The sequence below is a fragment of the Anopheles aquasalis genome, chromosome 2 (genome assembly GCF_943734665.1).
Source record: "Anopheles aquasalis chromosome 2, idAnoAquaMG_Q_19, whole genome shotgun sequence".
NCBI lineage: Eukaryota > Metazoa > Arthropoda > Insecta > Diptera > Culicidae > Anopheles > Anopheles aquasalis.
The window spans coordinates 23,613,057-23,630,000 of NC_064877.1; the positions used below are offsets into that span (position 1 = coordinate 23,613,057).

The 16,944-nt window shown below is 49.0% G+C and overlaps 3 protein-coding genes across 4 annotated transcripts in view; 1 reads left to right on the plus strand and 2 right to left on the minus strand.

Annotated features, from left to right (window-relative positions):
- Positions 1–1,034: 1,034 nt before the first annotated feature.
- On the plus strand, positions 1,035–6,765 carry LOC126568930 (neuropeptide SIFamide receptor-like). Its single transcript, XM_050225627.1, has 7 exons — positions 1,035–1,103; positions 2,917–3,098; positions 4,975–5,123; positions 5,235–5,342; positions 5,904–6,104; positions 6,199–6,310; positions 6,392–6,765. The coding sequence occupies exons 1-7, from the start codon at positions 1,051–1,053 to the stop codon at positions 6,736–6,738; spliced, it is 1,152 nt and encodes a 383-aa protein (XP_050081584.1). The 5' UTR covers positions 1,035–1,050; the 3' UTR covers positions 6,739–6,765.
- Positions 6,766–7,120: 355 nt separating this feature from the next.
- LOC126568931 (eukaryotic translation initiation factor 6) lies at positions 7,121–8,512 on the minus strand. Its single transcript, XM_050225628.1, has 3 exons — positions 8,271–8,512; positions 7,422–8,042; positions 7,121–7,346 (listed from the first exon to the last, which is right to left on the minus strand). Exons 1-3 carry the CDS (start codon positions 8,375–8,377, stop codon positions 7,337–7,339), a joined length of 738 nt encoding a protein of 245 aa, XP_050081585.1. The 5' UTR covers positions 8,378–8,512; the 3' UTR covers positions 7,121–7,336.
- Positions 8,513–8,735: 223 nt separating this feature from the next.
- LOC126568932 (laminin subunit beta-1) overlaps positions 8,736–16,944 on the minus strand; it is a 13,151-nt gene continuing 4,942 nt past the window's right edge. For both annotated transcript variants that reach the window (XM_050225629.1, XM_050225630.1), the window contains exons 5-17: positions 16,298–16,556; positions 15,016–15,695; positions 14,260–14,945; positions 14,171–14,191; positions 13,496–14,102; positions 12,110–13,074; positions 11,941–12,037; positions 10,890–11,866; positions 10,460–10,812; positions 10,237–10,378; positions 9,980–10,168; positions 9,759–9,903; positions 8,736–9,693 (exon numbers count right to left, since the gene is read on the minus strand). In XM_050225629.1, coding sequence (XP_050081586.1) covers positions 9,557–9,693; positions 9,759–9,903; positions 9,980–10,168; positions 10,237–10,378; positions 10,460–10,812; positions 10,890–11,866; positions 11,941–12,037; positions 12,110–13,074; positions 13,496–14,102; positions 14,171–14,191; positions 14,260–14,945; positions 15,016–15,695; positions 16,298–16,556 — 5,258 coding nt within the window. In that variant the 3' untranslated portion in view covers positions 8,736–9,556. The remainder of the gene's footprint in view (positions 9,694–9,758; positions 9,904–9,979; positions 10,169–10,236; positions 10,379–10,459; positions 10,813–10,889; positions 11,867–11,940; positions 12,038–12,109; positions 13,075–13,495; positions 14,103–14,170; positions 14,192–14,259; positions 14,946–15,015; positions 15,696–16,297; positions 16,557–16,944) is intronic.

The following is a 16,944-nucleotide window of genomic DNA, read 5'->3' on the forward strand; positions in this document are numbered from 1 at the left end:
TTGCCAGCATGAGGGTCTCAATCCATAAATTGGGATCTATTCTAGGACAGACTAATGGAACAGGCTCGAGCCGATTCAGATTCAACAGACACAGAGAGAGAGGGGGGGAGTGTTTGAAATTGAAAATGTTGCCCCAAAATCATGCAGGCTGTCTTGTGCACTAAATATCACGGACCGTACTGTCTCTTATCTCCTACGAATTTGTCCTGTCCGACCGGAAAATTGCCTTTTTGCGACCTTACGCTACTGTTCCGCAAACGAGCCGCTAGTTTCGTTTGTAGGAAGTATTATCAACACATCGACAACAGATCAATTTAGATGATTTCTCCCTAGCAGACACGTCCGATTGTTGAAGGAAGAGGAGGGGAAGGAAAACTATCAATTCATTTCGCGATTTACTGATGCCGGGTCATCGGTTTAGCTGGTGAAAAGCCCCAGGACTTGCTTATGATTCAACATTTTTTTTCTCTCTCTCTTATTCCGATCCTTGCAGATACTATGTTGGCTGGCCGCACTCATTGCCCAATAAATCAAAAGCTGAAACATTACGGAGTGCGAGCCTTGTTGAGTGCGAGAACTTAATCTGCACACGCCAACACGCCAACCTCAGACCATCCGAGGGCAGAACTGATGGTCGCCATCGCTAGTGCTAGTGACACCGATGCCGCAGCAGTACTACCCTGGTTGCCCGTTGCTAGCGAACCGGAAGCAATTGTTTCCGATGGACATGCTAGCATGGCTGGCCATACGACCGCCCATCACTGGCACTCAACGACAACCGCCTTGCCGGTGTCGGTCACGACAACGTCATCCCGTGCTGTAGAATCATTTGTCACGCAATGCTTCGGTTGCTTGATGTCCGGTGGTAGCGTGTCGATGGCGACAAACGTCACTACCACCCGGGATGACCGGCGTACATTCGGATCGATCGGTGGCCTGCCGGCCAACTGGACGTGGAGCTTTGCGAGCGACAGCCAGCCATTGGACACCAACTTTACTGCCGCCCAGTACGTTCCGTTCGACGCGCACGAGGACTCGCCGCTCTACGAAATGGATCCGGCGTACCAGCTGCGTTACAGCATGCTCGGTACGGTGCTTCTTTCGTAAGTATGTCCCAGCTGGATTTTCCCACTGGATGGCCCCCGGCTCCCTAAGCCGGTACTCATAATATCTGACTCTCCGCATCGCATCGCATCTCATCGAGTACGATTGTCGTGGGTTGATAATTGACTGTAGGAATTGATTAATAGACGTGATTCGACATTCGCTCACACTGGCTCTTTAATGGATTCGTCCTTCAGCGTCCAGACAATCGCACCAAATCGCTTCAAGTTTTTCCCCGGCCTGGACATCCGCTTTATCGAACTTCTCGCTTCTCGCCCGGGTTTCCTTTCATTTTCCCAAGCCCAAGAGGCCTCGCAAAACATCTCAAAAGAGCGGAAATGAGCGGCAAACGTATGCTTCCGGGAGGAAACAGCGGATCCCGCCAGGTTTATGTCTCCCACGGGATTGCCATCGCACATCCGGGAATCGATCGACGTCAGTGCCAGTGAAATGATACAATAGAAAATACGAGCGACGAAGTGACAGCACCCAAAAGGACCGCCAGCCGGTCTTCCGGTCTAAATCGTCCCGTAGGACCAGTTTGTCTTGGTGGTACTCTGTTCTTGCCCACACCACCGACGCCACCGTCATCGAGTGATAAGAAGCTTTTCATAAATCATAGCCACGGCGGTTCAAGGTGAGGTGGTGGTGGTGCATCAATTCGGGGCCCCGATCGCCATCCGCTCGGAAACAGGATGTATCAAAGTGAATGCGAAATGTGCGTGGCATCAGGCTGGAAGAGCAGAATTTTGTTCCACCACAAATTGCCCCGTAATGGAACTGCTTGCGAAGGCTGAAGGTGACGACAGGCCTGGTCACTTAAGGCTTTTATGCAATGACATGCAAATTTGTTCACCAGTCTGCTGTTAGGTGTGGTTAGTTCCGGTTATAGCAACGGCTAACGAAGACTATTTTGCAAGGACAATCTTGGCCGTTGTCACAGAATGATAGACGCTTAAAGCGTTACCCAAGCAGAGAAGAAAATCGTTGATACTGATTTCACGATTTTCGTTCTTTGTTGTCAACCTTGATCGATACAATAACCGAAACGATTACGAACAAAACTACGAGCTGAAAACGATCGAACAGATAGGAGACAATATATGCATCCGTTATCATCATCATCCTGCCGGGTTACTGTCAGCGATTGTCGGTTCCGTTCGCTCGTCAAAAAGCAATTTCGCAGACCATCTGCGGCAGAATCGTGCCACGTCTTTAATTGATCGTTAACGAAACATATCTTTGCGGTACGCCAGTTAGGGCAATAGCATGGTTCTATTGCAGAAGATTGTCCTGCAACAAGAGAGCTCTTTAACCTTATTTCGTTGGCCACCGTTTGTAGCCTTTAATCAGCTGCTTTGCTGGACGGATCCGAGGAATTCGTCCTTGTTACGCTCATAAAAAAACCCAAATAGACTTTTTCATGAGTCGAAGCGCAAGTGCGTATAAATCAGAGTGACTCCGGAGGATGTCGCCTCGGTTGGAGTTAAAGGTGGAGGTCTGCTCCTGGCGATGAAACATCCCCGGCTGCCGTTGGCTTGCGTCTAATCAATTCACCGACAATTCTCTTCTCTAGGAACTCTGCAAACCCCATGCTCGAGGATACATTCGGTCATGTCATTATCGAATGTATCCCGAAGCATTCATTGGCCTACACCGGCATTGTACCGAGAAAAAAATAAAACAACCTCGTTAGCATAGGAACATACACAACGACAATCGGGGCCGCTTTGGTTGGCGAAGGTTTATCGCAATCATTTCAACCCCTCCGCCAGCTTCCACTGATGCATTTCTTTTCTGTGTCCTTCCTAGGGTGGCCTACGCACTGGTGTTCATCGTCGGGCTGCTGGGCAACATCTCGGTCGTAATCGTCGTGAAGAAGAGCACCATGATGCGATCGCCTACGAATCGATTCATCGTCAACCTGGCATATGCTGATTTATTGGTCAATTTCCTTTGCCTCCCGTTCACGCTGATCGGCAACCTCTACCCAGGTAAGCAGCGATGTGGCCGCTAGTTTACAGAATCCCGCTCCAAGCACCCATCTAATCATCGCAAGTCCGATGGCTGCGAAGGAGCTTCTATTGAAGGGGCGGGCGCCTTCATGTTGGTTCAAGGCGAGAGGAAAGGGAACAGATTTATGGTCCTGCCGCCACTGATAACACTCAAGGGTTTTGCAGAGGGATCCGAGAGATTCCGCAAAGCATACAGGCAAAACGTTGGGCCACGGCGCAAGGCTGTGGACTAAATGTACAAGACCACACCAAGCGTTGTTCGTGGTCTAACATGGCGTGTAGCTAGTGACAGTTCCCCCCGGCTGTGACCTTTTCAGCACTTTCTCACATCATCAACCACCTCGACCGCAAGTGGTAAGGTTGAACAATTTATTGACTTTTAAATTGACAAGTGTCCCGGGTGGCCACATTTTCATCCCTTCCCTTGCGCAGCCTGTTAACAGGGCGAGGTGTGATGTGAGCAAATTCTTTGCAAGCTGATTTATGGTTCCACTACGCTCTGGTGACGATTATCCAGCTTCCTGTCCATCTCCTGCGTGACGTTTCGCATGCTTTCAGGCAAGCGCGCCAGCGCGGAACCCGGGGCGAACCGGAAACCGGAATCACTCACAACCCGTAGCAGAGTTTGCTATTTTTATCTCTTGCGACCCACAAAAGACCTCCTCGCAAATCCTGTGCCCTTCTTATGTACTACGCCGACGTACACATCGGAAAGCGATAGGAATTTAATGAATTTATAATCCACTTCCTCATCCAACCCACCACACAATGGAAATCGTACCAGCCGTTCCAGCAGGAAAAATCACAAGAAAGCCAACACGAAGCGCCTAGACACAACAAACGGTACATTCGAAATCGAAATGGCACACAGCAAGAACGAGAATGAAGTGGGTTGCCTTCATATCACGTAAATCACATTTATTCCGGTAACAATGGCAGCAATGGAAGTGACGATCGAGATATTTTTGGCCTCTTATCGGGAGGCGGTTCTGGGAAATGGAGCAGTGGAAGTGACACTTTTACATCGATTCTATGATTGAATCGAATGGCGGTGGAAGGGCGGCTCCTACATTTGTTTCACCTTCTCGGGCTGCAAGCTAACATCAAAAATCCTACGCTACATAAATAACGAACGACATCATCAAAACTGCCTACCGGTGCTCTCATTCGGCACGGCACTGCCAGAACATCCTGCCCGGGCACGCCTTCGCTGTCGTGCCCTGACCGCTGGTAGCAGGAGAACGTTTCGAGTGGCCGCTTTGATGTTTTGGCCACCCGAGTTTCCGGTGTAATGTGGTAATTCTTTTGCCACGACGCCTATGATAGCAGACTTGCTTCCGATGCTGCGCCGTAGCCTGATAAGAGAAAGTGAGCATTAATGGAAAGGATACCATCTTCAGGTGGAAGCATGTTGTTCCTTAGCATGAACGGAAACCTATAAACGCCAAGTGGCCCGTGGTGATGCACGGAACCACAGCTAAGGACAATATTTTCCTTTGTTCCACCTGGTAGGATGCTCTGTAGGTTCCGCTAGGCCGAACAAGCAAAATGCTTAGTTTTCCCTTCACGCCCCGGGGGAAAATTGGGGCTGGAAATTGTTCGCCTTCACTGCGGCCCATCAGCGTCGCCGCCCACGTGGTATAAGTGGTGGAAAATTTGGTTATTCATCCCGACCGCAGCCCTCTTGGAAGCGGCCGCTCCCACAACTGGTTGGACATATGCGGACAAGTGGAAACAGGTCGAGCGCCTTTTGTTTACGTACGAACAAGAAATAGGAAAGAAAAGCAGGTGGATGTCTTCAGTATGGTACATGCTGTGCTCTTGTTCTCATTGTTGGTTTACTCGTCAACGGAAGCTTGGATACTGGGAGTGCTCTTCTGCAAGGGTGTCTCCTATCTGCAGGGCGTTTCCGTGTCGGCATCCGTCAACACGTTGATGGCTATCTCAATCGAACGCTGCGTCGCGATATCGTTCCCCATCTCGGGCACCATCACGACAAGGTATGTGTGTTCTGGCACGCCGGCAGCAAGCGGATCACAGAACAGTTTTAAGACTTTTCTTGTCTTTTCCCCCCCTCTTTTCTCTTCTCTCTTTCTTATCCTACCTACCAGACAGTACCGGATGATTGTGTCCATCATCTGGTTTATAGCGCTGAGCATTAACCTGCCCTGGCTTTTTGTATTTACGCTGCGTCCCATCGGCATACCGGGCAGCATAGCGGAGGTAAGTGGGTTTATCGTAAGTGCTGAACTGTTGGCAATGCTTGTCCAGGGAAAACAGGTGTTAAAAATGCTACAAAGAGCTTAGTATACCGACCGAAAGCACTAACCCTTAACGTGTTCACCGACAACGGCCATCAACCACAAACAGTGAAAGACAAAGGATGTGAATCATCGGTTTACAAAAATAGACAGATAACCAGCCAAACGTGAAAAGGAACAAAAAACAACAAAAAAAATAATAACGTAAAACAATCCATCAGAAATGAGAACTTTGGAAACTGTTTAGCATCTAGAAACAGCCAGCTTTATCAGTGAGAAGTGTTCAGTAAGTCCTTTCTGAATTGGTTGCCCCATGAACGTCCCTATGATTTATAGAATCGTATGCTTCAGTGGATGGTGCAAACATTCATAAATTCTAACGGTAGTTTATGCTAATATTATTTATTTTCATAGTCGTACGATTTAAAACCAGCACAACAAATCGTTACTCTAGAGTCTAGACCGAGAGAGAGTGATGAATTACCCCGCTGTTATTATGGTTTTCTTTCTTATGTACCCGCAGATCTGCACGGAAATGTGGCCAACGCAGGCATCGGAAAGTTGGTACTTTCTGTTTGCCAATCTGTTTTTCTGCTATCTCGGACCGCTGATTGTGATATCGATCTGTTATGTCATCATATGGAAGAATGTAGCATATCGCAACCTACCACGTGAGATGATAATAAACCGCAAGAACGATGTCTTTAACCGGAGCAAGGTGAAGGTACGGAAATCAGTGAAGCTGTTGGCTGTTGCTGAATTCTACCCCCCGCGATCGTGTAGATATTTACACCCACTTCTTATGCTACTGCTCGCAGGTTATCAAGATGGTTTTCGTTGTAATCATCACCTTTGCCATCTCGTGGGCACCGCTGTACGCCATTTTCTGTTTTGTAAAATTTGCTGGCGAGTTGGTGAACGATGAAGCAGGTAAGAGATGTCCGAGAAGCAGGAATCTTACAAAAGGACATGTCTTTTGACTATTAATTATTCCCCCTTCTTTATCGGCAGTGCAATCTTTCATTCTAACCGTCCTGCCTGTGGCGCAATGGTTGGGTGCCTCGAACTCTTGCATAAACCCCATTCTGTACGCATTCATGAACCGGAAGTTCCGAGCAGGGTTCAAGAAGCTGTTCCAGAGCTGCTGCACAACAGATGAGGATGATTGGGACCTACCGACGACCGTCGGGCGCTTGGACGAAAAGGACATCTACTTGCGACGCCTGCGTTCGTTCACCAACGGAAAGCAACATCATACCATGCTCCAGTGCAGCAGACAGCCACCGTGCACAACCCTTCGATTGCCAAGGACGACCGCTTCGTCCAGCGTATCACCGAGTAGAAACGGACGGGATTGAGTCGGAGGAATAAGAGAATTGTTGAATATTTAGGATCTCATTAAAGGTCCAACTGAAAACGTGAAACGTCATGAATTTGAAACATTGGGATTATCGAAAACAAATTTACTGAATATCGTTGAGGGCCCAGGATTAACGTTCATATTTATACCAACTTTTGAAGTTGGCTCTTGTGTCGGATATATTTTCATAAAACTAATTGTTCTATATAATGAAGAATTCGAAAATAAAAGAAAGTTTGAACTTTTCGTAAAAAAGCACAATGCATTCAGGTTCAAAAGAATTGAGAAATGCAGTAACCTTCGGACCTTTTGTTTATCGGATGCAGGTTTTGTAATTATTGTCCGGAATGTTGCAATTGTAATTGTTGCAAATATCATGATATTTTGTGAACTTTTATATTGTATCATGGAATTCGCTATGCGCGAAATATGTGGAGTGTTTGTACATATTGTTTGCGGCATCAACACTCGCTTTCAATCGAATAAATCGATTGACACACTTTTTTCGTCCATTCACCGGATAAGTCAGATCACGTTGGAAGTCCAATTGATCGTGACCCGTAATCATCAATGGTTATACATAGGGACTTACTGGTTTACGACATTCTGTAAATGAAAAGACATAAGAAAAGAAATTAGGAAGAGGCTTCAACGTATGATCATTCTGTTTCCGTTACTTACGCCTCAATTAAAGATGCTCTTAGGTTGTTGGTGACATTGGTTGGTTGCGCTTCGTTCAGCTTGAACACACTCTCCACCACGGACAGTTCGGTGGACGTCGTCGTCATGCCGCAGAATGCACACCAATCGTTGACCACCATCCCTGCCGCCAGCACTTCACATCCTCGGTTCACTGTGCCGGCCACGAGCGGGATCTGTAGCAGGGACGCTAGTTCGTCCAGATCCTGGCTCGGTGTTTTGGGATGCACCAGTCCACCTTGATTGCTCAACACTGAGTAAGCACCAACGAGCACGTTGTTGGCCACCGTCTGTCGGTAAACCTCCACTCCCAGCGTATCGGCGACGATCTCTTCCGTTTCCTTGTCGATATCGGGATGCACCAACGCTACATAATCGTTACAGGCAATCACATTTCCCAGCGCCGAAAGCCGTTCCTCTACGCGATGGATTTTCACGGCATCTGGAAGGGAATTGCGCAAGTGTTGCAGCTCGACGTCTGTGGTGCTGTTCGGGACGACCAGTCCGTTCTTGTTGCCAACGGACAATCGGCCAATGATGCGGCACCCAGCTATACTGGCATGCACCACAGGAATAACATCCGCGAGTTCCGATTCAAAGACGCTGGAAAAGGTAGAAGAACGGAATCAGGAAAGCCGCAAGCCGCTTGGTGCTCCACAGAATCTTGTTTATATCAACACGTGCGTCCACACATAACCTCGAAAACGAAATTGTTATGAATCATCCCGAGGGGACGCTCCGGTTGAGGACATTTCCGGCTGGATCTTCGTCGGAATCACTGGAGTTGAGGAAGGTGCGATGTTGTACGACGATTGATAAACCCATGCTCACCTGTAAAACGCTTCCGACCCGCCGATCGCCACCAAACAGTATGAGTTCGTGAGTTTGCTGAACACGCCGATATCGTCGTTATTCTCGAACTGTGCACGTAAAGCCATGATTGCCGCTAGTTGTATTTGCTATTCCCCACGAAGATCAGCTTGAAGCAGCTCTAAAAAGGATGCCGGAACGTAGTTTTACTCAAATTTATCGTCCTTCACGAGCTCGCGATCGAGTGCAACAAAAACCGCACTTCCCGGAGCAAAACAAACCTTTTGACAGTTGGCCACATAAAGGCCATATAACATCAGCCTATAGGGCGGTAGCTTATAGGGCTTATTAATGCTATCTGGTGGCTTATTCAAATTTTAATTTCTCCGTTTTTTGGGCGAGGGCCGATCCTCTTCATACCCGTAATTTAATAACTGTTTCCGTTCCCAAACTGCCCCCAAAACACAAGAAAGAAACACTTGAGAATCTGTTGGTGTTAGAAACATTGATGGTGTGTTATATTCATGGGGAAAAGGGTCTCGCATTGCGCAAGTTACAATCGATAGAACTGGTTTCTTAGGAGGTAATTAAAATATTTCAAAGATTGATCGTGACTCATGGCGAACGGTCGTAGGTACACTGTTTTTAGACTTCACTGTAACATTGCTGGTGAAATTATAGATTTGCTCATCCTCCTATCATTCCTATCGTCTACACGCTTATTCGTAAAAAAAATAAATTTCTCGTTATGTTATCCTGTCCGATTTGGCCAAAACCGATGCCTGCATGTAGGATACTCTAGCAGGAAATGGCTTAAAAAACGGTGTATACGATATATACGCAAGAGAGTCCGCTATTCTGAAGTATCGATCTCATGTTAAATGCACTGGAGACGTTTCCATCTGGTCATACTCTGCATCATGTTTATGCTCGTTTTACTACGTTGGAGTGGTTCACTGAGAATGCTTGGTAAAGATAGCAACAAAAAGGATACGAAACACCGGACAGTACTCCAACTCGGGGACCCCGACGATCATTCTCCATCGATCCTTGTCCTGCCGTGAATCGATTTACTTCGTCTACGTGATCTATGCATGATCATTTTGGCACTAGATTTCCATCAAACTTACATCGATGCTTGACGCTTGAAGACATTATGAGTTTGCTGCTCCTAAAACAAATAACCCTACAACAACACTTCAAGGTGAAGTAAAGCGCGTTACTATTTAGCGTTATGAACACATGGCTTAAAATTGCTAGTGGCTCGCAGTTTGCGTTTCTCTGCGGTGTGTTTTGACCTCCACATACTACGTACACTGGCGGTAGCGTTCCGCACTGGTTTGAATGTTTTCCAGATAGACGGTTATCTTTGCGGTGAGGTCATTCAGCTCGGTTTCAAGGTTCTGAATTTCTCTCTCATTCGACTTGTAGACATCGTCCATAGCTGAAAAGACGGAAAACGAGGCACTTATGATTTTCTGAATCTTCAAGTACTGAAGACCAACTTACCCTGCAGAGCCGTCAGCTGCGTGTTCGTATCGACGGTAATTTTCGAGGCACGGTTCAGCAGATTCTGTGCACGTGCCCGAGCACTCTCCGTTTGGCGAGCTTGGGCGGTGAGTGATTCATTCGCCGTCTTGAAGTCGTTCTTGAGCTGAAGTAATCAAAAGGAAAATGAATTTATAGAACAAGCTCCATTAACCAAACAAATCTACGTTAAACCACCGTACCCGAGTTGCACTTTCGTGAGCATTATTGGCCGAATCTTTGACCGTTTCTGCTTGATTATTGATGTCTTTCGCGTCTAGTTCGTTTCGAATGTTGTCTTTCTGCAGCTGTTCGAGGCGTGAGAGCAATACTAGCACAGCATTTGCGGTAACGTTAGCTCGCTTCTGTGCATCTTCCGTTTCTTTGTCAATCTGTTGGTGGAATAAGATATTTTTAATTATCTGCCTCTGTATTTAATCACTTAACACGAGAGTAATACCTCTTCCAGATCGATCTTGGCCGAAGCGATATCTGCATTTGCTTGTTTGATCGATTGTCGCGCCTTCTTCTGTGCATCTTCCGCATCGTCCAACGCTTTAGTGATGTTTAGCACATCGGCTAACACCTTCTCGGCCCGTTCCCTGTTTGGAAAATAGAACAGACGAAATAGGATAAAACTGTCGCATCAGCCGCTAGCTCAGCTACTAAGCGATCAAACATACTTTTTCTCCATCGTATCGTTCCTCAGCTGCTCCACCATACGCAGATCGCTCTCGGTGTTGCGGATGATGGACTCCACGTTCACTAGATGCGACACCGCATCCTGGATTTTCTTAGCCAAATCGTCGATCTGGTCTGGGTCGAGTTGCAATGTGTAGGATAGGATTTGATCAATAAGCTCCTTCATCTCATTGGGAGAGGCGGTTGTATTGTCGATCATATCCGTTAGATTGCGGACCAGTATGTTTGCCTGATCGATCAAGAGTTTTGTCTCCTCGTGGTGGGCCTTGGTTTCGTCGTGAGTCCGCTTTGATTTCTTGTACGATTCCGATGCGTTTGCCTTCGCCAGTGACATCTATAGGGGATGATCAATAAAGATATTTATAAATATTTCAATTGAGATATGTAATAGAACTAAACCCTCATGCTTACCGATCGAATGATGTCGTCGGCCAGCTCTTCCTTCTCTTTAATGTTCTGCTCGGTCTGCTTGGCAAAGTCCAATGCCTTTTCCGACAGCGTCAATGCACCGTTCTCGCACCGCAAACCACCGCACCCATTCTTGCATCCCGCACCACCACAAAACTCATCGCAAGGATCACCACGCCGGTCGCAAATGCGTTGATTCAAGTCCGGCAAATTAGCGTTCAGGCCATTCAGCTCTTCCTGGTACCGCACGAAGGCAGCCTCATTTTCCGTATGCTGCCGTTGCACGTTGGACTGGTGCGTATTGAGCAGTTGCTCCGCTTTGCGACAGTAGCTCTCCGCCCGGCCATTGGTTGCCGTTATGTTCATGTTGGTTTCGCCAAGCAAGCTCACTCGGTACCAGGCATCACGCGTCAAGTTCAGCGCACCCTCAATGTTACCTTCCTGCAGTTTGGTCGCATTGTCCCGCAAATAGTCGGCCATCTGTTTCACTTCATCCGCACGCCGGCCAAGGTTTACGATTTCAATGTTGGCCAGTTTGATGCTCGAGTCCGTTTCTTGCAGTTTTTTCTCCGAATCATCCATCGCTTGGAGCGACTCCTGAAGATGCTGCTGAATGCGATTGATTTCGCTGCCAACCGATTCGATCTCCCGATCGGAGATGGTGTTGTTTAGCAGACCCTCGATCTGGGCGATCTTCTTGGACATTGCGTCGAACTCTTTCTTGTACGCACCCGTCGCACCGAGCTTCTTGATCGATTTGGCCTCCTGAATCGTGCGCTCCGTCTTCTCGCGTAGCTCCTCCAGGATGATATCCCAGTTTTCGAAGCATTCACCACAAGGTGAGCAGTATGGCGCCTGTCCTAGATAGCCACGAGCGCACTGATCGCACTTGTAGCCTCCGATGCCCAAATTACATACACACTGGCCGGTGATGCGATCGCACTGTTGAGTCGCTGCGCCGTACACGTTACAATCGCAAGCTGTAAAAGAGATCGTCAGATAGAATCGTTTCATAAAATAAGGAATACCTTCTGATAGTGGAGCTGTTACTTACGTTTGCACTCAACATTCGGATCTCCCCAGAAGTACGCCTCACACTGATTACACTGCCGTCCACCAAAACCAGGCTTGCAACTACATTGACCATCGTACTGAAAAGGACATACACTCAAGTTATTGCAAATCTGGATCCCGTTCTGGACATGAGTCCACATTCAACTCACCGGATTACACTGCTCGTTGAGTGCACCGACCGGATCGCAATCGCAAGCTTCGCATCCTTCGCCACTCGCAATCTTCCAGTGATTCTCGATGCACTCGTCACAGTACTGTCCCTTGACGTTGCGCAAGCATGGACACTGGCCGGTGAAGCGATCACAGTGTGCGATCGTTTGGTTCGTACCGAGCAGATTGCAATCGCACGCACGACAATCCTGCCTCAACGCGTCCCCGTAGTACCCATCGCGACAGTACTCACAATGGTCGCCCTCGGTATTGTACAGACACTGCTGGCACTTGCCCGTCCGCGAGTCACAGTTTCCGGATCGCTTCAGATCGACATTGCTGTTGCACTCGCATTCCTGACAAACGCCACCCGGCTTTTCCGGATTACCGAAGTAGTTATCGGCACAAACATCGCACCGGGAACCGGCGTAACCTTGATCGCACGAACAAATCACATCGTTCGTCGATGGATGAAGGTAACACTCGTTGGCGTACGAGTGGCCTGAGGCAATCGTGTCCGGGCAACGGCACGGTCGGCAACCGATCGACGATCCGAGCAATGGATTGCCATAGTAACCGTCGAGACACCGGTCGCACTTCCAACCCTGCGTAAAGTCCTGACACTGGACACACTCGCCCGTCTTGGAGTCACAGGTCGGTGTGTGACCATTACACTCGCAGATCTGACAGTTGGGGAAATTCCAGAAGCCAGGCTGGCACTGGTCACACTCGCGGCCGTAGGTGTTCGGGTGGCAGTCACACTGCCCCGTGATCAGGTCACAATCGTTGTCCCTCGAGCCGATGCTGTTACAATCGCACGCCTTGCAGCCCTCCGGTCCGAACCCGTACGTACCCGGGGCACACCGATCGCACTGACGGCCAATCACGTTAGTCTTGCAGGTACAGTAACCACCGGATTCGGCGCAGGTCTTGCTTATCGAGCCGGTCGGATTACATTCACAGGCTGGAAATGGAAAGAGAACGAGAGTCTGTTAGTCATCACTCAGAGGGAAGCAACTCAAAATGAATCAAACAAAGTGTCTTGTTCTAACATGGTTCCAGATTCACCTCGCCAGGATCAATGTCTTGACCGGCGCTTCCGGTTGGCAATCCAGCCAGCAATGCCAGGCTCCAGCAAACTACGAATTGAATCTTCATACTTTAACACCTTGCCACATAGCCCTGAACCTGGTATCTGGTGGGTAAACATCGCTTCGCTTGTACCAATCATAAGCTCACTCCCCTCCCCGTTTAGAAGCGATGATAAGATATGGGCGAGTGACGGAACGCAACCAGGTTGCCGTTCTCTCAAATACCGCCAAATGGGACCAGCATTAGATGTTCGAGCTAACAGTTTGTCTTGCGATTCCCCCAACGAAACGTACCAGTAGCGCCATTGTTGATGAAAACGCTGATGGCCTTCAGCAGCTCGCGGCACTCTTCCGGCGCGTTCTTTTCGTAGTTCACATCGTAGTACGTATGGTTGCAGCCAGCGTTGACAAACTCACTATGGCGAACCTCCGCCTGGTGGGTGCCGGTCAGAATCGGCGTGATTTCGATACGCGGTATCAGCACAATCGAGTCGATCAGAATCTGCGCAGCCGGATTGTCCTGGTACGGTTCATGGCGTTGCAGCGAAACAATAAACTTGTAGCTTTTACCACTCTCCAAACAGATATCGTGTAGGGCGACAGCACTCGTATCGTAATCGGGCAAAGTGGTGCGAATGTCACGCTCGTAGTTCGGATGCGAATTGGCGCATGGTCCTTCCGGATTGTAGACTTCGGGACGGACCACAGTTACCCGCACGCTTTCCCAATCTCCCTTCATCTGGGGCTGATAGCGGATCAGCACATCGTAGTTCATCGTCTTTGGCAGATCGTCCACCTCGAACTTCAGCTCGGTTCCTTCGGCAGCGCGAATAAACCCGGGACCGGTCGAGTCAGCGCCACGATCATAGCCACGTTCGCGCACCACAATCGAACAGTTTTGCTGTAAGAAGAAGGAGGGAGAGCAGAACGATTACACATCTATACGATCGCGGTTATGCATCATCTTACCCCTCCAACGGTTTCGCATTGCTGGAATGAAGAGATAGAGTTAATGAATATCGCTTCCTATGGATTTTTTCCCCCTACTCAGAACCTACCGTGGTTGGGAATTCGGCCTCGAAAATGCGGTGCAGCGTTGGGATGAAGTAATGCTGCTTCGGCACACTACAGTCCCGGCCCTGCATGTGCGGCCGACAGCGACACTGACCGGTGATGACGTCGCAGCTGTTATCCAGCGAACCGCCGGGATGGCAAGCGCACGGTGTACACCCTTCCAAGCTGTCCGACAGTCCGTACGTTTCCGGCATACACTGGTTACAGTCCCGGCCCGTCACGAGTCGCTTGCAGATGCACTCGCCCGTATACACATTGCAGCCCGAGTTATTCACCGTGCCCAGTGTGTTGCACGTACACGATTGACAGCCATCCGGATTGCTTTCGTCAAAGTTCCAGAATCCTTCCCGGCACTGATCACACCGACGACCATTAACATTGCGTTTACAGTGACAGGCGCCCGCCTCGATGCCGTTCTCCTCATCCGCGATCGAATCGCAAACACCATCATCCAGCGAACCGCGTGGATCACAGTCGCACGCCTTGCAGACGTACGGACTTTGGATGTCCTCGTTTGGATCGCGGTAGTAGAACGGAGCGCACTCCTCGCAGTGGTAGCCCTGGGTATTGTGCTGACAATTGTCACAGACACCACCGCTCACTCGTCCCGAGTGCTCATATACGGCCTGATCGAAGTGGCAGCTCGTGGCATGATTGTTACAGTTACACTCTGTGGAAAGGAAAACGAAAGCCATTAGACACTGAACATCGACGGTGTGTACTTCCTTTTCTTTACTTACTCTTGCATGCATTCGTCTGCTTCCCAAGGGCCGGTTTCCAGGGCAGATCGTTGAAAAAGTCCTCACACTCCTCGCAGTTCAGACCCTTGGTATTGTGCGTACACTCGCACCGTCCGTGCACCATGTCGACGGTGTTGCGGACACCCTCCAGTGGCAGACAGCGAGACGCGTGTCCGTAGCACGAACACGAACCACGCACGATCATGTTCGAGATGGCGTAGTAGTACTTCTCCTGTATCTCATCCCGATCATCCAGCAAGTTGTCGCCGAGCGAGTGCAGCTTGGTGAAGTTGATGCGCAGGTTCGTCATCTTCAGCATGTTCTGGACGTGCTCGGCGTACGGATTCTCGATGTTCATGTTCGGTGGCAGCACCCGGTAGATCACTTCGCCGTTCTTCGACGGTTCGACGCCCGAGTAGCGATGATCGCAAACCACGTCCGTAATGTTGCGTGCTACCAGCGGCGCATGGGGGAACGATTCGCGGCAACTGTGCGCAAAGTACTTGTAAACGTGCCAGGTTTTGCCGAAATCGTACGACCGTTCGATCAGCATTGCGGCCGGCCGGAAGGTGGCAAAGACGATGATCAAGTGCGTGAAATGAAATTCCGCCTCGAGATCCAGCTGAATGGTCACGTTCTGTTGCCCATTCACCGACTGCCACCAGGTTTGCTCAACGGTGCTGTAAAGTGAGGTACGGGATGTTTGAAATGGTTACTTATAATAATGTAATGGAACAAAACTATCTTTTGTAACATTTTTTTATGTTAGTTTATAGCCACCACTCTCAGTGCCAATGCCAAATGCAAATGCGAAACCCTGGATGTGTACAAAATGATGTCATTTACGCGAAATCGTTAAATACTGAGATGCTGATCGAAATCGATCACGTAGACGGTCCAAGAAAACGATCATATCGTCGCGTGCTTGCCATCGAGTTTTGTCTGGTTGGTAGGTTCATCTTTAATTTCTACCAACTGGCCAGCACAACACATGCCGACAATGTTTGTACAAGAAGACGCGAGACACGGGACGGGACGAGCTAAGACCGGCTGCAGGAGGAAAATATTATCTTTTGCAGTCCCAGCCCACTGTTTACTGCTGTTGTAGGAGGAAGCAGCAGCAAACAAACATATGTTTAAGCGTGACGCGATATGCCATCGTACGAACGAATGCCATGAGATCATTTTGATTTGCCGCTCATCTTATAAATACAGCCCAGGTTACAGTTCTGTCCAGACCTGCTGGTGTTGGTCTTATTGGTGTATCATTTTGTCTACTTACCCCGGTTGCACCTTGTAGATGATCTGCCCGATCCGGTGGTTTCGCATCGGATCATTCTCCGTCTCCGGGCGCGTATCGCAGAGGAAACATTTCTTCTCCTCCAGATGCGACACGATGCAGAAGCGCTCCGGGCGCTCGAGGCCGCAGGTGGACGAGGCTTCGAGCCGATTCTCACGCCCGATAAGCAGATTACCCGTCGCCGGATAGCATGAGCTCTGCTCGCACGGATGCAGACGGTGCACTGGTGCTTTACTGGCTACTGTTTGAGCGCGAACGTCGCCGTCCAAGGGGTTTCCATTTTGTTATCGACATCCGTTTCATGCGGAGCAGAGAAGCGGATCGGAAAATAGAGCGCAACACAGAGCGTCAGTATATGGTGTGTATCACTGTTGGGGAGTTTAATTTTAGAATCAACGTTGAATCTGGAAGGAAACGTTAGCATAAGGGGGGCGGGGGGCGTGGGAAGGGCAAGCAGACTGTGCAGAAGGAAAGATATAGACCCCGTAACCAGGCAAGATATGCGGCACCAAGAAAGCAGCAGAGAGAACCGTAGCGTTTTAGAGGAGAGTGGCGTAGGATAAGGAGAAGAAGTCTTCCGAGTAAACAATCGATTGCAGGCAGCAAAGGTTCATTGATTGATTTCGGTA

What these genes read in the sequence shown, in the direction of transcription:
- LOC126568930 (XM_050225627.1), top strand. Translation starts at nt 1,051, where the DNA reads ATGGATCCGGCGTACCAGCTGCGTTACAGCATGCTCGGTACGGTGCTT. An exon ending in TACCGGGCAGCATAGCGGAG is followed by an intron (nt 5,343 to 5,903) that starts GTAAGTGGGTTT and finishes ATGTACCCGCAG; the next exon opens with ATCTGCACGGAAATGTGGCC. An exon ending in GTTGGTGAACGATGAAGCAG is followed by an intron (nt 6,311 to 6,391) that starts GTAAGAGATGTC and finishes CTTTATCGGCAG; the next exon opens with TGCAATCTTTCATTCTAACC.
- LOC126568931 (XM_050225628.1), bottom strand. Translation starts at nt 8,377, where the DNA reads ATGGCTTTACGTGCACAGTTCGAGAATAACGACGATATCGGCGTGTTC. An exon ending in GGGTCGGAAGCGTTTTACAG is followed by an intron (nt 8,043 to 8,270) that starts GTGAGCATGGGT and finishes TACCTTTTCCAG; the next exon opens with CGTCTTTGAATCGGAACTCG.